Below are 18,654 nucleotides of genomic sequence, written 5' to 3'. Positions count from 1 at the left end.
AGGGTTGGATTCCTAGTCCAGGACAAGTATCTGGTTGCAGGTTTGATCCCTGGTCTGGGTTGGGCAAGTATGGGAGGCAACCAATAGATCTCTCTCCCCCCATCCTTCCCTAACTCCTTTCCACTCTCTCTAAAAATCAATGGAAGAAATATCCTCAGGGATTAACTAAAATAAAAACCTCCACAAAAACGAAACACACAAAAAAGGTGAATCTCAACTAGTAGAATCAAAGCCACATATCTGTGTAGCAGTACAGCAATAAACACCTGATAAAAAGACTACTTCAAACAATAAAAACAAAGCAAAATTCTGTACCTGAAAGACAGGCTCGGATAATCCTAGAAGCACCCTCTGTGCATTCGTAGGACCCAAGAAACGATGGACAAGGGAAGACCAGCCCAAGGAAAAACGAAATACAATATCCTCTTGAAAGTCTGAACACAACATGTGGCAATTTAGATCATAGCTGAGATCAAATTTCTTGCAAGGAACCAGTGTATGTAGTTTATTCTGTATATCAGAAGGAAGTAACGGTTTCAAATTTTCTAGAAAGAACAAAAGTAGGACATTTACTTTAAAAAACAACAGTAAATAATGTTTTACATTTTGTAAAATATCTAAAGGAAAATAAATCCTTTACCAACAAAATAAAGAACTTGTTGACAAATATTACCAATAATTTCTTGCTGGGATTGAAGCATTGAAGCGTTGACTTCACTGGTGCACCTATCAGCCAAATTTCTTCCCATCCCATCTTCTATGTGCTTATTTAACTCCTGTTAAAAACAGTAAATGTCCACATTATCTTTTCTCTAGAATATAAGCAGTTTTATAAAAACATAAGAAATTTATTACTTAGCACTAAAAAAATCTTATTCTAAGAGAATAACTTTTCTGTATACTTTATATACAAGGTAGTTTACATTTGTTACAAGAGTTAACAGTAGATGTTAACAGGTTAGTTGAGTACTGACTGCCATAAAGACACCAATATAGACAAACCACTACATAAGAGTGTAGAATACAGTGAGGGAACTATATGTATTAACTACAATTTAACTTACATTTTTATATACTTTCAATACACTTGGAGTAGGATGAAACTCAGAACAAAATTCATCAACCAAAACAGAAAGTCGACAAATTTCATCTGTCATTGCACATGAAACCTGAAAATATGGAGAAAAAAAAAATCAGAGTAAAAAAATTGAACAAGATCATCAACCATTCAAAAACCCAAACTGAAAAAACAAACAAACAAAAAAACGCAACACAAAATATTCCTTTAAGGCAACAGGGATAACATTTTTAGCATCATCAAAAATATTTCAGTCATAAAATTACTGTTACCCACCTTGTTTGCCACCTCCTCTGTAACCTCCCTGATTTTCTTCTTAACATCCAGTGTTAAGAGGTTCATCTGATTTCGGATAAAGTCCAGTCTATCAATGTGGTCTTCCCTCTCTTCCATCGAATAAACTCTATATGGTATGAAGAGTAATTAATAATCAGGGAATATTAAAGTCTCAAAGCAATTCAGCAAGGGCACTCAGTTATGTAATGAATCATCTGTTAGCATGATAAAAGAAAAAATCTCATATTCTAACATTGAAAAGGATTCAAACTATATTTCACTTATAAAATATTTTATAAATGACTGGATATAATTTTACTTTGTCTCTCTGCCCATGTGTCACCTAAGTCCCACCAAAGGATTAGTAAGAATTCTAAGCCTGCAAACACTTCATATATATGAACAGAACTCAATACTATCTTTATATAACAAATAAGGGCTATCTAACGGCATCCTGTAAGCCAAATCCAGCAGCTGCTTAGTTCTTTAAAGTTTTCCTGGAATATAGTTATGCTCATTCATGTACAGTAGGTCCTCGGGTTACATCAGAGATCTGTTCCTACAGCATGAGGTAACCCAATTTTCGCTGTAAGTCAGAACCCACATAAGCATCACATGGAGTACATACACAGCAGTAATGAAGCAAAACAGTAAAGAAATTTTAAAAGGTAATTCCTGATCTTTACTTGTGGCAAATAAATAATAAAAAACATAAAGCACAATATGTACATACGTAGAAATGACAGAACTTTTTTTTTTTTTTTTTTTTTTAAATAATGGAGATGTAACCATGAAACGATGTACCTCAAGTCCGAAGTAACCCAAGGACTGTCTGTACCTATTACCTAAATGCCTGCTTTTGCTCTAAAACTGCAGAACTGAGTAGTTGTAAGAGATGGAATAGCCCACAAAGCCTAGAATATTTTCTCTCTGGCCTTTATACAAAATTTGTTAACCTGTAGATGATGTAGGGAAAAAAGACCCGAGATCCTTTTAAGATAATCTTTAATAAGTTTTTAAGACATTATGATTATACAAACCATCCTCAAATCACATATTCTTTGTGTCATGTTTAGTTCAATGTCCTATATTGTTAAAAAATTAGTAAGGTCAATCGAGCGGATTGACTACTTTGGCAATTACAATAAAAGCTACTGAGCTGAAAGGAACATAAATGGGAATATAATATCATTATACAGAAAAGTGCCCAGAGCCTGAGATCAGATTCTGGGGTCTCACCCCTTTGTTTTATATGTTGGAAATTCTCTAATTTTTTAGATAATACATTCCTGCAAACCTGTCAAAATTACACAATAGATTTAGACATGAGAGGAATTGTTCCTAGCAACATCAAATACATTTAAAATTCCCAATTATATGTCATCTTGGACTTAACCTTTAATGCTTTATATCTTCCTTTTGATTGGCTTAAACTCACTAAAGGTTCAATTGAGACTTACCATCGTTATATTTGTCACATCTAATAACATCCTGATCATTGTTTCAAGTGTACCAAGGTTGTGACAACTACCTTTTTCTTTTATATTTCTGCCATTTTCATGCATTCATTTTCATTTTTATAAAGTAATAAATGGAATAAAATCGTGCAGTACAGTGTGACATAGAGAGTAGTGTTTACCAAACTGACTTTCTGCTTGTCAGATAATATTACCTTGTTTGTTTGCCAGCTGATAAAAAGACAACCACTGGCACAAAAGAAGTGATTTCAAGGAATCAATGTATGAATATACAAAAGATGGATCATGGGTTGAAGATAAAAAAGAAGGTTACATGCTTTGCACTTGTTTTAAGAATTTAGGTTGAAGAAATGCTTCTTCCACTGCTTTACAGATATTTTAAAGCCACTAAACATTTTAAAAATACAAGCCCTACACAATGCTGAGATCCAGGGAATGCAAATGATGTGTACAACAAATAAACATAATATTTACATTTAATATTCATTTAAAAACATGCAAGTGGACACTAGTTAAACTCACAAGGTTGATTTTAGTAGGAAATTTATAATGTAACAATTTCAAATCCTAGTTTAAGGAATTCATCTCGATACAAAAACACACATTTTGCAATAAATGCATTCATACCTTTTCTCTGCTGCTGCCACGTTTATTGAATCCATTATGTCTTGCACAGTATCTAATATCTGTTTAGCTCTGATAGTGTGCTGTTCAAACTTTGTTTTCACTGCTGACTGCGAGATACACTCCTGCGAGGGGCCCAAGCCATAACACATTACTGTAATTCCATCCCAACATTTTTAGGAATTGAAACACAAAAACTTGCTGTTTATATCTTTAACCAAAACAGAAATTAGGATAGAAAATAAATACATGATAAACACAACTTAAAATTACAAAGATTAAAAAAAATTACAAAGATGCAAAAGTAAAAAGTGTTTTGAAACAGCAAGTTCAAATCTTTGTGTTAACTTTACACAGTAATGTGCAATGGTTGTTACTATATTATTTTTCAAAATAAATAACATGGTCAAAATAAAAATTTTCAGTGTTAAAAAATATTTTCTTTTATAATTACTGATTTTATTTGTATTGCCTTTAATCTACTTCTAGATTTTTCTCATACTTGCAATAGATGTCCTAATAAAGTTATTGAGTTATAAATAAGAATTCTACTGTATTAAAAAAAAAATTAGTTGAATGCTGATTCACATAAAGTCCTTATAAAGGACTTTTGCAGATGAAAACTTGCACAATCTGAAAAATACTCTTTAACAACAAGTAATATTTTAATCTTCCTATTGTCATTGGTCTACAGTGTGTGCATACAGGTCCCAATAATGTCCTATCTCAGTGGATAGCAAACTCATTAGTCATCAGAACGGCAAACTGTGGTTTGTGAGACCACTGCCCTCTCATTTGTTTTACTTTCAAGCTAAATACAGCTCACAACCTGTTAATAGTTGTACAAATCAGAGTTTCATTACCAGTGTTTATTTAAATAGGAGAATATATATCAGAATGTATCACATATAGTAATGGATGTCTGTGAAGTTTTCATTTCAATTTTAATATATGTGCATACTACTTATTATTTAAAATATTTATAGTGATTCTTCATCAAATGTTTGCAAAATCATTAAATTAAAATCAGCCTTTCATGTTTATTTCACAGAACATAACACTTGAAAACAACTTCAAGTATTTACAGAATAGTATATGGGCTTTGAACAATCAAGAGATGTCCATCTGCCCTGACTGGGTGGCTTGGTTGGAGCATCATCCCATACACCAAAAGACGGCAGGTTCGACTCCAGGTCAGAGCATACAATTAGGTTGTGAGTTTGATCTCGTCAGGGCATGTATAGGAGACAGCCAATTGATGTTTCTCTCTTTCCCTTCCTCTCTAAGGTCAATTAACACATCCTTCTGTAAGTATTAAAAAAAAAAAAAAAAAAATCTGGGTCACAACATTAATAACCACAATAGATGTTTTGGAGGAGGCCATATTTATTTTATATGATGAATTTTTTTAAAAATATATTTTATTGATATTTTACAGAGAGGAGGAAGGGAGAGAGAGAAAGAGAGCTAGAAACGTCGATGATAGAGAAACATCGACCAGCTGCCTCTTGCACAACCCCTATTGGGGATGTGCCCGCAACTACTGTACATGCCCTTGACGGGAATCGAACCTGGGACCTTTCAGTCCGCAGACCGACGCTCTACCACTGAGCCAAACCGGTTTCGGCTATATGATGAATTTTTAAAAATTAGGCATATACCCAACTTCAATATTTCTTCCCCACCCCACCCCCCCAACTCCTATATTTCTTTGAATTCATCTTTTGAACCTTTTTGTATATATATAACTAGTACAAAATTGTGGTCATTACTTCATAAAGTTATTACTATCCTTTGTTAAAATAATTAGCTTTCAGGATTTAGCCCTGGCAGGTGTGGCTCAGTTGGCTGAGTATTGTCCCATGCACCAAAGATTGCTAGTTTATTTCCTGGTTAGGGCACACGCCTGAGTTGTAGGCTTGATCCCCAGTATGGGGTGTGCAGGAGGCAGCCAATCTCTAAAATGAATTAAAAACAAAAAAAAAAAGCTTTCAGGATTTAAAGGGTATCCACTTAAAACTCTAGAGTTCTATATACTATCTGGGGCAAAAGTAGGTATATAGCCGTGAGCACACAAAACACAGAATTTATTCTTGTATTATTTATTAATTATTATATTATTTTTCATACAAACAACTGTATACCTATTTTGCCCCACCCTGTAGATTATTAACTTGAAATCAGTTTGTTAACATATTTATTTAATGTACTATTTATAACCTATGCTTAGCCTTCAGATCTCTAAAATGGTTTCTGTTCACTTAATGTAGAAAAGACGTAAAATCTCTTTTGCCACTTTAGTTGCCCTCTTCAGTATTTTTTTGAGGTAAGGAACAGATGAAAACTTGCACAATCTGAAAAATACTCTAACAATAAGTAATATTTTAATCTTCCTATTGTCATTGGTCTACAGTGTGTGTGAAAAAAAACATTTCGTTAGCTGTAAGCCCACAAGGGTAATTAATTTAGGTAACAGTTCATACAGCTTTAACTCAGAAATGTTACTCTCTTCCATTGCAAACCTCACTTTTGCTGGTGGTTAAGCTCACTCCAGATCACTAATCCAGAGGATATTGGTGGTAGAAAGTTTCAGCATTCCTGTTCAGTAAGTGCCAAAGCAAAAACCACCAAGAACTATACAATATTAAACATTTAAAGTGTAAACTGTTTATTTTTAACAACCAAAACTCATGTTTTACTTTAAATTACTGTCTCATAAATTGCCAAATTAAACTCCACAAAAATGATAATAAAAACATTAAAATATTTTAAAAAGGAAAAATGGTTAAAAGAAACTCTATGTTCCTCGATGAAGCAGATCTAGATATCAGCAATGAAGATTTCAATTTGTAGTTAACAGCACAGTATTAGAGCTAGTCTAGACAGGAAAGAAAAGATCTCCAAAAGTTATTAGACAATATAAAAATTACTTCTTGATTTTAAAAATATATAATGATGAATAAGTACAATATAAAGAAAAACATAGGAAATCTTCTTGAAATAAAAAATATCACACAATGGTATTCTCACTGATCAGAAAAATATCAAGAGTCAATCTACAAAAGAAATACTCTATTTTACTTAATTATTTCGCAGAACTCTTAATAGACTAATGTTTTTTAATTTCATGAGAAATATATTTATCAGGAACTCTAATTTTCCAAAAAGTTTAAAGTACTATATCAAACCAACTTAAGTACCATCTAGTCAAGGTATCATTAAGCTGTTTTACAACTTATTAAATATTTAGAACTAAAACAATAAGCATCTCAAGATAGTTTTCTGATTTTTGAAAAACATCTAAAGAAGCCTGCTGTAAGTAATCATTTACAACTACACAATATTAATATTTATGTGCAATTAAAACCATAAAACAAACTCAATACCTCCTTGATAACAGATCCCAAACACTCAATAACATATAGTCCTATTTACCACTCTCAAATGATTATTTTGAAATATTTTTAAATGACAAGAAAGTGTAAGAATGAACATCAATATAATATACCTTTTAAGTAAATGTACAAACTATTAACATTCAACCTCATTTTTTTAGGCTTCCTTCTCTGACTCTTCATACAGATATATAGTTATGCCTCTATATAGAGATATACATATACTTACGCGCGCGCGCACACTCACACTCACACAGACACACATATTCCTGAATAATTTGACAGTTCACTGCAGCCATCACCTTACTATTAAATATATGAACATGTATCTCCTACAGATCCATGAAAACAATTATTGTATTCAGAACATTTATCACTGGGACAATACTACTAACCTAACACAGAGTCCATTTTCAAATTTTACCAGTTATCCTAGGAATGTTCTTTACACCAAATTCACTGACATTTTGCTGAAGTTATTTTATATATATTTTTCTACCATACAACCAAAATTATTAAAAAGTTAATGGCCAAATAACTGAACAAAGATATTTAGATTTATCAAAGGCTTAGAATATACAACTGTCCAAATACAGGTTGAAAACAGCAAGAAAGCCCTAGCCGATCTGGCTCAATGGATAAAATGTTGGCCTGCAGACTGAAGGGTCCTAGGTTAAATTCTGGTCAAAGGCACAAGCCTGGGTTGTGGGCTCGATCTCAAGTAGGGGGCATGCAGGAGGCATCCATCAATGATTCTCTCTCATCATTGATATTTCTATCTCTCCCTCTCTTTTCCTCTCTGAAGTCAATAATATAATTTTTTAAAAACAAAACATATTATATTAGAATTAATATTTATTTTCTTGATTTAATTTCTAAGCTTTAACTTGGTACTCTATGTTCATTAATATTTAGCTCGTTTGAATCAAATTAATCTCAAAGAAGTCCATGACAAAGATTGGACTTTGATAAGATTGGACTTTGATAAAAATGATGAATTTTGCACTGTTTTTCTTTTCACAAAAATCATAAAACTACAAAAGGGAAATTTTAAAAATGCAAAGAAACCAATAAATTAATAAACAAAAGTTGGATAAAAAGAATTTAAAAATCTGGATTTTAACTCTTGTATTAAATAGGATATTCCAAAAACTATTAATTACAAATAAATAATGAAGAATAAACTAGATGCTAAAACCCATGGAATACGTCCAAAGTTACACTCACAGAGAAATTCATAGTCCTGAATTCTTTCTTAATGAGCAAAAAGCAGAACACACTTTCCCCAACTGGAGCTGAAACACCAAAAGACATCTCTGGGAGCAGAACAGCGGGGGAGACCAGCGCAGGCTGGTTCAGACTCTGGTGGAGCTGCCTAGCAGAAGACGGTCCTGGCCTCCGGGACCTGCCCTGGGCAGCCTCACAACCCTCGGTTCCACAGCAGTGCTGACTTCACAACCATGCTGTATTTACATTGAGCTGTTTGCAGTAAATATGGTTTCCTTTTTCAAAAGAAGAACAAAAAGCAAAAAACAATGCCACTTAAAATGCTTTGGACACCCAAACAAAATTTTTGGCCCATCGGGTTATTTCTGTAGATAAATTCAAACAATTTCTATTGGATTCTCATTTTAGATCTATAATAGTTTTAACTAAACAAAAGTTTCAAATTCTAAATCCTGACATTTCCACAAGTTTATTTAAAAGCTCTTGTTCATATGCATTTTCTGCATAAAATTTTTAGATTTTCAAACAAAAAATAAAGTGCCAATTTCCTCCTACAAATATTAAAAAGAACAGTTCCCAAGTCTGCCTGATTATTGCAATCAGCTGGAAAGCTCTGGATACATACAGATTCCTAGGTCCATCTTAGCTCCACTGGGTCAGTCCCTGGAATAGGTCAGGAATCTGCAGATCTCTAAAGCACCTCATGTTATTCTCAAGATCAGCCATGTTTGGGAACCAATGCTCTATAGTACATCTGTTACTCTTTTCATCTCCACCTCTTCTGTACCAGAAACCAGTATAAAAGAGGTATAAATGTGCCGGGACCGGTTTGGCTCAATGGATAGAGCGTCGGCTTGGGGACTGAAGGGTCCCGGGTTCGATTCCGGTCAAGGGCATGTACCTTGGTTGCGGGCATATCCCCAGTAGGGGGTGTGCAAGAGGCAGCTGATCGATGACTCTCTCTCATCGATGTTTCTGGCTCTCTATCTCTCTTTCCCTTCCTCTCTGTACAAAATCAATAAAAAATATATTTAAAAAAAAAAAAAAAAAAAGAGGTATAAATGTAAATTATTTGGTAGAAGAAATCAATGACAAACAGGGAACGGAAAGGGATAAAAGAAGGAAAAAGTTAATAAATAAGGAAAGACAAGGGAAACAACAATAGATCCTCTCCCCAATATTTTCCCTATGGATAAAAGAGTGAGAAGAGCATTAAATCTCTTATGAAAGCAAAGGGAAAGAAAATAGATAGCAATGGTCTTTCAGTAACTGAGATTTCATACATCCTATGGCCTGTTTGAGAAAACATGTGCTGATATCCCAGGGGTCTCTGAACAATTAGAGATCTTACCAAGAAAGCTGGTATTGGGTGTTCTTTCTTTAAAACTTTTTCTTCATCTACCTAATCATCTTTCTCCTTCTCACCAAATTAAAAACGGGAGAGTGAGCAAATATTTAATTCTGCCTAGTACTTTCAACATTCATGTCCTTACCATTAAGGCAGCTACTGCTTATAAGGAAGAATAATTACAGCAGATCATTCATGGGTGACAATATGCAATTTAGGCAAAGACAGATTAAATAGGGCTAAATAGGAGTATAGATGTCTTTTAACATCTATGTCTTTAAATAAATTTAAAAAATATATATGTTTTATTGATTTTTTACAGAGGAAGAGAGACAGAGAGTTAGAAACATCGATGAGAGAGAATCATCGATCAGCTGCCTCTTGCACACTCCCTACTGGGGATGTGCCTGCGACCAAGGTACAAGCCCTAGACAGGAATTGAACTCGGGACCTTTCAGTCGGCAGGCTGACGCTCTATCCATTGAGCCAAACCGGTTTCAGCAGAAATTAGATTTCTTTTAACTTCTATGTCTTTTAATATCTAGACTATTCAGCCAAATGCAGGATAAGTTTTAATGTCTCTGAATAAAACATCTACACCAAGACATAAAGAAGTATTCTCCCTCCTCAATGTTACATACACACCAGCCAGCTATCTTAGAGCTTTAGCGATTCCTAACAGATTTCTAAAGTACAGATCATAATTATTTTGGTATTTATTCACGTGTTTAAGGCATTTGGCATAAAATGTGGAGAATTAACAGGTGACAAGACAGTTTAGAAATATAACACATTTTCATCACATGGCATCAACTATGTTCTATCTCTATAAATACAGAGGTACAAAAGAAAAAAAGATGATCTTCACCTTGCTCTATTATCCATCCCAACAGCAACTGCATTTGTTTAGTCTTAACCCAAATTAGAAACTAAATTCAATATAAAGAACTTCCCTCAATTCACAAAAGAAATATTAGAAAACATTTTCTCATTTAAATGTAAATACTTAAGAATGTAAAAGAAATAAGAATCTTTCATTCTCAATTCTTACAAATCATCCATTTTGCAGGGACTTGCATTCTTCAAATTTTCCTTGTTTCACTTGCTGTGTAACTCTACTAAATAACAGTAAAATTAGCAACAAAGATAAACAGTGAAAATATAATCACTCTCCATTCAACGATAGGGTTTTATATTAGCCAGTACATTCACAAAATTCCTACCTCAAAGATTCGTTCAAAATTCTGAAACTCTTGTAATCTTGCCTGAAATCCTTCAGCAAGTGCCCCACCTATAACAGTTAGGTGAAGATTTTAAAACCATATAGTAAGGTAGGATTTCTGGCATGCCATTTTTATAACAAATACTTGTATTTCAAAAGTAAGTCTATAATGAGTACATACCTCCTTCTGGCATCCCCTGCGCTTTGTGCATTCTAGCACTAAGAACTTCCTTTGCAGAAACAAAGAAAATATGATTCCTTGCTTCTGAAGGATCCACAACTTTGAGTTCTTCCACCAAAAAATGTAGGCATCTTTCTGTGTGCTGTCTGCGTACCTAGAGCAAAACATGGTATTAAAAGAATTCTAATAACTAAACAAATATAATTACAATGGGTAGCTCTAGACTTAAACTTCATCTATAGTGATATCATAGTTACAGTTCCCATATACTTAACAAATCCTAATTATACTTGTAATAATTAAAGTTGGATACTTGCTGACAGGAAATTTCTGTCTCTTAACTTAAAGTAATGATTCTTCTATGGAGTATTTCATTTAAAATTCTGATGGATCATCCAATACTACATAGTCATTATAAAATATACTGTAGACCAATATTAGTACTTAATGGAATAGAAAGACATTCCTAATTCTGTATTAAATATATACATGATTATACAACAACAAAATGAAGTGTACACATATATATTTATATAAATTAATAAGTGACATGCAGGCCAACACCTACAAAAGTGAGTGGCATTTTTCTTTTTCTTTAAAAAAAATATATATTTTATTGATTTTTTACAGAGAGGAAGAGAGAGGGATAAAGAGTTAGAAACATCAATGAGAGAGAATCATCGACCAGCTGCCTCTTGCACACCCCTTACTGGGGATGTGCTCGCAACGAAGGTACGTGCCCTTGAACGGAATTGAACCCTGGACCTTTCAGTCCACAGGCTGAGCTAAACTGGTTTCGGCCATTTTTACTTCTTCCTTATACTTTTATTTTCCACAATGATGCTAGTAATATCTTTGAAACCAGGAAATAAGAGGTACAATAAATTTGCTACAATGAATCTATTTTTATTTTGAAGTCAGAACATATACAATATATTCCTCTTTTTAAAAACACTGGCAAACAAAATTGGGGAGAATGTATTAGCTTTAGAATTAGAGTGCAAATTAGGTTTAAGATTAGCAACTGGGTATTAAAGTTAGGACTAAGGGTTATAATTAGGGCTTGGTACCAGCCTTTAGCATTATGACTATGATTTTTAAAAAAAAAAAATCTATTTTAATACTTAATAAAACTAAGCTCATAGAAACCCATACTTGAAATCTTTATGTTCATGTTGACCAATGTCAACCCAATAAATTTAAGTAAAAAATAAATAAATAAACCATTCAATTAAAAAAAAAAAAAGGCAAAAAATTTAAGCTATATAAGAATAGAGAAAAACCACCTGTGGATGATACTTCCTAATTCTCTGATGATTAAATGAGACCTCAATTTGAAAGTGTGTGATTATAAAACAAGAATTAATGCCCTGGCCAGTTTGGCTCAGTGGTTGAGCATCAGCCCTTGGGATGAAGGGTTGAAGATTCGATTCCAGTGAAGGGCATGTACCTTGGTTGTGGGCTTGATCACCACGTGCGGGAGGGAACCAGTTGATGTGTCTAACATTGATGTTTCTCTGTCTCTTCCCCTCCCTTCCACTCTCTCCGATAACCAATGGAAAAAATATCCTCGGGTGAAGATTAACAACAACAAAAAATTTAATACCAGGATATAAAACTTCATATTGAGTAAAATTCTAATTTGTTGTGTGGGAAGAACAATAAAAGCAAATAATTTTAACATGTGAACTGTAATGGAATAGTGTAAATTTTAATTTTTTATGCATTTTATATATTTTCAGAAATTGTGTCAAGCAAATTAAATAAACATTATTTTCAGACAAAATGCCAGATAGTCTATTCTTTTTATTTTTTTAATCCTCACCAAGGACATGTTTATTGATTTTGAGAGAGAGAAGAAGGGAAGAAGGAAGGGAGGGAGGGAATAAGAGAGGGGGAGAGAGGGGAGGGGAATAGGAAAGAGAGAAACATCAATTTGTTGTTTTACTTATTTATGCATTCATTGTTTGATTCTTATATATGCCCTGACTGGGGACTGAACCCACATCTAAGTATGTGCCTTGACTGGGAACTGAACCCACAACCTTTCAGTGTACAAGACAATTCTCCAACCAACTGAGCCATACTGGCCACTTCTTTCTAGAAAGAAGTTTCTAAAATCACCAACATGACTAAAATACCAAGTGTTGATGGGGATATAAATCACCTAAAACCCTCAGTTACCTGGTGGGAGCATAAACTGGTATAAGCACTTTAGAAAAACTCTTGGACTATGTTTCCCAGTAGCACATTTACCCAATTGTGACAAAAATATCTTCAGACATAGACAAATATTCCCAGGGGTCAAAACTGCCCAACCTCTCACATTGATAATCACTGATATATATCCAAAAGAAATATAAACATAAAAGAATATGCACAGTACCATTATCCATAGTAACTAAATACAGGTAATTTACCCATATACCTATCACTAACAGAATGAATAAATCAAGTGTAGTTAATCACAGGTTGAAATATTATACAGCAATGAAATATTCCACAACTATGCACAACTTTGTGACTGCACATCACAATGTTGAACAAAAAATACCTGACACACAAAAGTAGAAATGACATGACTATTACATAAATTTGAACACCTGGAAAAATTAGTCTACGTAGGCACAGTGGTCGGCAAACTCATTAGTCAACAGATCCAACTATCAACAGTACAACGATTGAAACTTCTTTTGAGAGCCAAATTTTTTAAACTTAAACTGCTTCGAACACCACTTCTTCAAAAGAGACTCGCCCAGGCCGTGGTATTTTGTGTGGAAGAGCCACACTCAAGGGGCCAAAGAGCTGCATGTGGCTCTCGAGCCGCAGTTTGCTGACTACGGGTCTAGGGTGTTAAAAGTCCAAGGTAATTATCCTTTGGAGGGAGAACAGAGGGTGAAAGGGAGAGAATACTGGGATGCTAGGAATGTTCTGTTTCTTGATCTGGATCCTGACAAAGTTGTGCTAAATTTGTAAAATTTAACTGAGCTGGAATATTTGTACATTTCTCTATTATGTTATAACTCAGTAAAAAATTAAAAGGAAAAAAGTTTCAAGATCTGAAATGATTACATAGTATTTTTATAACACAATTTTCCTTCCAAGTAGCTTAATAACATCTGTTTTAAACACTGACTTCAGATTTCCTGTAATTGTATTCTTTTAAGTGAGGGAATAGCTGCTTATGATGTGCTCTACTATAGGTATACAGTTCCCTCCCATAAAAATGTACATAAGTATATTTCAAGTATTAAGGGGGGAAAAACTTACATCTTCCATATATTCTGGCTCTGATGCAGAGGCGTCCCAACGATTATTCAGAATGAAAACGTTAGGTTTGGAAAGTCGCTCATTTACCTTGTGAAAAAACTGTTTTTCCTAAAAAACATCAAATGGCCAACAATATATTCACTTTTAAAAACTTTTTATTTATAATTTACTTTCTTTTAATCTAAAACTTAAGACAACAGTGATCAACAGCCATCGGTAAAGGATTCCAAAGCACTATAAGCATTAAACTTTTAAAAGATGAGGAAAAACTAAAATATTAGAAAGGGAAAAGTGAAGATTTTCCTGATCCGGCCATTAATCTTTTGAAATACAATTAAATAAATACATAAAAGGTATTGCTTGATATGACAGTCCAAATTTTCAAAAAGCTACAGTAAATCTTTTTAAAGATTAAGACCCGTTTACAACACATCATAATAAGCAACAGAGGTATATGCCAAAAATATTATAAATAAATGCTGGTACTTTTCAAAGGAAGGAGACACCCTGTCTAGCTGAAATTATGAAAAGCTCTATAAAGAAGGAAGAGGTGATAAGATGGGCTTGAAAGTACTGGTGATAGGGCTTTCTGAAATGAAGTTGGAAGGGGGAAGAATATGGGCAAAGAACAGTATAAACAAAGACATCAAAGTCAGGATGCTTATCAAAGTTTGTTTATCCAACTACCCAATAATAGAATTATTCTAACAGATTTTAAAGATTTATCTATTTTTTATACCATCAGGTTATGAACGACTGTCAGTGTTGTCACAACAGCCTGGTTTATGTGACATAGATTTGGCTATTGGCCACTCAAACACTAATAATACTGTGACAAAACAAAGATCTTGCTGGCTATACCTAGGTTATAATAGTGTTTGGGCATTTAAATGCTTTTGATGAATAACAACTTTTAAAAATTGTAGTATACTTTTAGATACAGTATTATACTATCTAAAAATCTGGAAAGTTTATTTGGGATTAATTTGGCTCTAGAAACTAGGCATAAATAATCTTCTAAGTTTGACAGTTTAGTATATATACACAAGTTAAGCTAGGAAAGGGTTGACAAAACCTCAAAATAGAAAAGCCTTGCCCACCAGATAGGGTGTGTGTGTGTGTGTGTGTGTGTGTGTGTGTGTGTGTGTGTGTGTGTGGTGGTGGTATTATACTTGATTCAAGAGACTTGAGTCAGTATCCTAACAATGCTGGTGCCCATTCCTTCTAAAACTGGCAAATAACCACAGTGAAGGTCAACAACACACAAAGATTCAGTAGAAGCTAGTGCCATCAAACCCTGGGAACACTCAAGATCAGAATGAACCCTTTCAGTCCCATGGAGACACAAACCCCTTCGTTCATCCTTGATTTAGAAGTTCCTTCTAATCCAAGATTTGGATTTCCCTCACTTTTCAGAATTAAAACAGACACCATTTCACTTCCTTCCACTAATTTTATATGATTAAATCCTACCGTGTTCATTAATGTTGATTCAGAGTTGGCAACCAAAACGAAGACATCAGCATCTAAGCAAAACTTATCAATCCAGCTATCCAGCTCTGTAGTGACATCTGTACCTGGACTAATGGAAATAAAATAAAAAATTATACATTTCTTAAAAACAATTTTTAAAAATTTTATAGTTTAAAGTCTAAAGGACAGAATTTCTCAGTCATCAGTATGAAACCCCAGAGATTTACATTATTTTCTCACCTATAAGAAAGTACTTGTGGCAAGGTGAGAGCCTGTGCTTTAAATAATTCTCCATATTTATTCTGCTGACAAGGAACTTCAAGAGCCTATCCAATTGAGAACAAATGTTTAAAAAATATATAAATAAATAGAAAGAAAAAAAAGAGCCCCCAGCCAGGGCAATAGTTTAATCTCTTAAATGTTTATGCTTTGAAAGACTAAAAAATAAGTACTAAAAACAAACAAGGCTAATGTATAATAAAAAATAAAGGTGCTGCTCTAGCCAGTTTGGCTCAGTGGATAGAGCATTAACCTTCAGACCAATGGGTCCAGGGTTTGAATCCAGTCAAGGGAACATGCCCAAGTTGCAGGCTCGATCCTCAGAAAGGAGCATTCATGAGGCAGCTGATCAATGATTCTCTCTCATCATTGATGTTTCTATTTTTCCCTCTCACTTCCTCTGTGAAATCAATAAAAATATTTAAAAAAAGAAAAGAAGGAATTTAAAAATAAGGTTATAGCAGCTACATTCAGTACAGCTCAGAAAAGACTAGGTGCTTATAAGCATAAATAATGAAAAATAAAACAACCTCTACTAGATGTAAATATAGTATACAATCTATACTGTAAAATTTATAGTGCAGCTATCTATCAAGTTGGCTTGATGTGTCCTGAAACAAGTTGGTGAGTTGACAGGAAAGTGTCAAGGATACATTCTGATCATGAAATAAAAGCAAAATTAATTAGCTAATATTACTCTATTTAAACCAATATTTTTATTTCACAAGCATCCTTGCTCTCATCTGAGCTATTTCTATTAATTGAAAAACTTTTTCAATTAAAAGGAATGCCTATCCTCAAAAAACGAAATGGGTTCCACAGAACACTGAAATTTTAACTGAAGAAAACAAAAAGAACACATAAAAAATAATTTAAGCACCTTTTTTTGTAAATGATATTGCTTAACAGACATGAATTATCATTTATTAAGCACTGGTGTAGTAAGGTAATTTAAAAACACATATAAATGCAAATTAATGAGAAGAGTTGGAAAAAAATTCCAAAAGTACTTGATTAATTCTTAACCAATAAAAAGCTACAAGAATTGTCCAGCAAAGTTATTTTGGGAAATTTGGTCTCAAGAATAAATTCATTACCAGTTTTAAAAATTAACCATTTATAATTCTCTACCTAGGTACCTAGAATTAAACAATCTCTAAGGCCCAGCCATTTACACAAACTATGGAGTCAATCTGGAGGAACAAAGAAATAAGACAAAAGTAACTATTCTTGAAATTTCTTATAATAGAAATAGACTGATAAATTGGCACTTTTATGATATAATTAAGATACAAAAACAAACACCTTATTTGTTCTTTAATAGTCTAGAAAATAAGAACAAAGCAGCAACTGAACATTTTAAATTTTTATGTACTACATGCTAAAGCAAGCAGCATTATTTTATAAATACACCTTTATAAAAAGAAAATGCAATTCACATGTAATTTTACCTGTCTACTAAAACCAGGTCATCTCTCAAGAGGGCACATTTTGCCTTTGGCCAAAACACATGCACAAGAGAGCCAGCTTTTAAGTCTTTGTCCATATGCAGGGCATGGGCCAGCTGATTAACTGTCTAAAGTGGGAGGAAAAGAAAAAACAAAACATTCACTTGTAATAAATTGTAATAAAAATAGTATAATTTGGTATAACATTTACTTTTGTAAATATGCATAAAAATCAGAACTTTAAATAATTTGAAATAAAACCATTTGAGAATCTTGAAAAACCCGAGTTTTAGAATTACCAAATAAGAAAAAAAAAAGTTATCTGATAAATAGCAAACACCAGACCCATGAATTCACCTACAATTTACCAAAAACTAAAATGGTATGGATGTTCAAACATTGAACTTCTGCATTTGTGGGATAGAAATTGAGACTTAGCCCAACAGGAGTGGCAAAGTGGTTGAGTATCAGCCTGTAAACCAGGAGGTCATGGTTTGATTCTCAGGCGGGTTGCAGGCTTGATAGCCAGTGTGGGGCATGCAGGAGGCAGCTGATCAATGATTCTCTCTCTCTGTTTCTATCACTCTGCCCCTCTCCCTTCCTCTGTGAAATCAATAAAAATACATTAATAAAAAAAAAACTTAAGAAAAAGTGACCGAAGTGAGAAACAATGCCTTTAAACCAATAGTTCTCATTCCAGCCAACTCTTATATCCAATTTTTTATATTATTGTTTTTAGCTGAAGGGATCTAGTGGTACTGAATCCATTAAGAAATTTATGGCCAGGACCGGTTTGGCTCAATGGATAGAGCGTCGGCTTGGGGACTGAAGGGTCCCGGGTTCGATTCCGGTCAAGGGCATGTACCTTGGTTGCGGGCATGTCCCCGGTAGGGGGTGTGCAGGAGGCAGCTGATCGATGACTCTCTCTCATCGATGTTTCTAACTCTCTATCTCTCTCCCTTCCTCTCTGTATAAAATCAATAAAATATATATATTTAAAAAAAAAAAAAAAAAAAAAAAAAAAAAAAAAAGAAATTTATGAAAGAAAATTTTCTTTAAAAAAGACTTCAACTTTTCATTGGGACATTATTTTTAAAACTTAGTTAGCTTTTAAACAAACAAACAAACAAATAAACAAACAAATCCTCACCTAAGGACATGCTTAGAGAAAGGAAGGGAGACAGGGGGAATGGGAGAAAGACAGAAAAATCAATTGATTGCCTACTGTAGGTCAGTATATGCCTAGAGGGATCGAACCAGCAACCTTTGAGTGCACAGGAGGCCACTCAACCAACTAAGCCACTTCAGTCAGGGAAAAACTTAATAAGCTTTTATCTTTTATTAACTTACATTTT

General features: G+C 33.7%; 1 protein-coding gene across 3 annotated transcripts in view; it reads right to left on the bottom strand.

Annotated features, from left to right (window-relative positions):
- Positions 1-18,654, bottom strand: part of MFN1 (mitofusin 1) — a 35,142-nt gene that overhangs the window by 9,919 nt on the left and 6,569 nt on the right. For all 3 annotated transcript variants that reach the window (XM_084875548.1, XM_084875549.1, XM_084875550.1), the window contains exons 5-14: positions 17,303-17,427; positions 15,573-15,681; positions 14,100-14,207; positions 10,830-10,983; positions 10,650-10,717; positions 3,460-3,581; positions 1,355-1,481; positions 1,065-1,169; positions 674-776; positions 316-545 (exon numbers count right to left, since the gene is read on the bottom strand). In XM_084875548.1, the coding sequence (XP_084731674.1) occupies positions 316-545; positions 674-776; positions 1,065-1,169; positions 1,355-1,481; positions 3,460-3,581; positions 10,650-10,717; positions 10,830-10,983; positions 14,100-14,207; positions 15,573-15,681; positions 17,303-17,427 (1,251 nt within the window). The remainder of the gene's footprint in view (positions 1-315; positions 546-673; positions 777-1,064; positions 1,170-1,354; positions 1,482-3,459; positions 3,582-10,649; positions 10,718-10,829; positions 10,984-14,099; positions 14,208-15,572; positions 15,682-17,302; positions 17,428-18,654) is intronic.

This window comes from Pipistrellus hanaki (genome assembly GCF_964339955.1).
Source record: "Pipistrellus hanaki genome assembly, chromosome: 2".
NCBI lineage: Eukaryota > Metazoa > Chordata > Mammalia > Chiroptera > Vespertilionidae > Pipistrellus > Pipistrellus hanaki.
The sequence above is the reverse complement of the archived record's forward strand: the minus strand, read 5'-3'. Positions and strand labels throughout refer to the sequence as shown.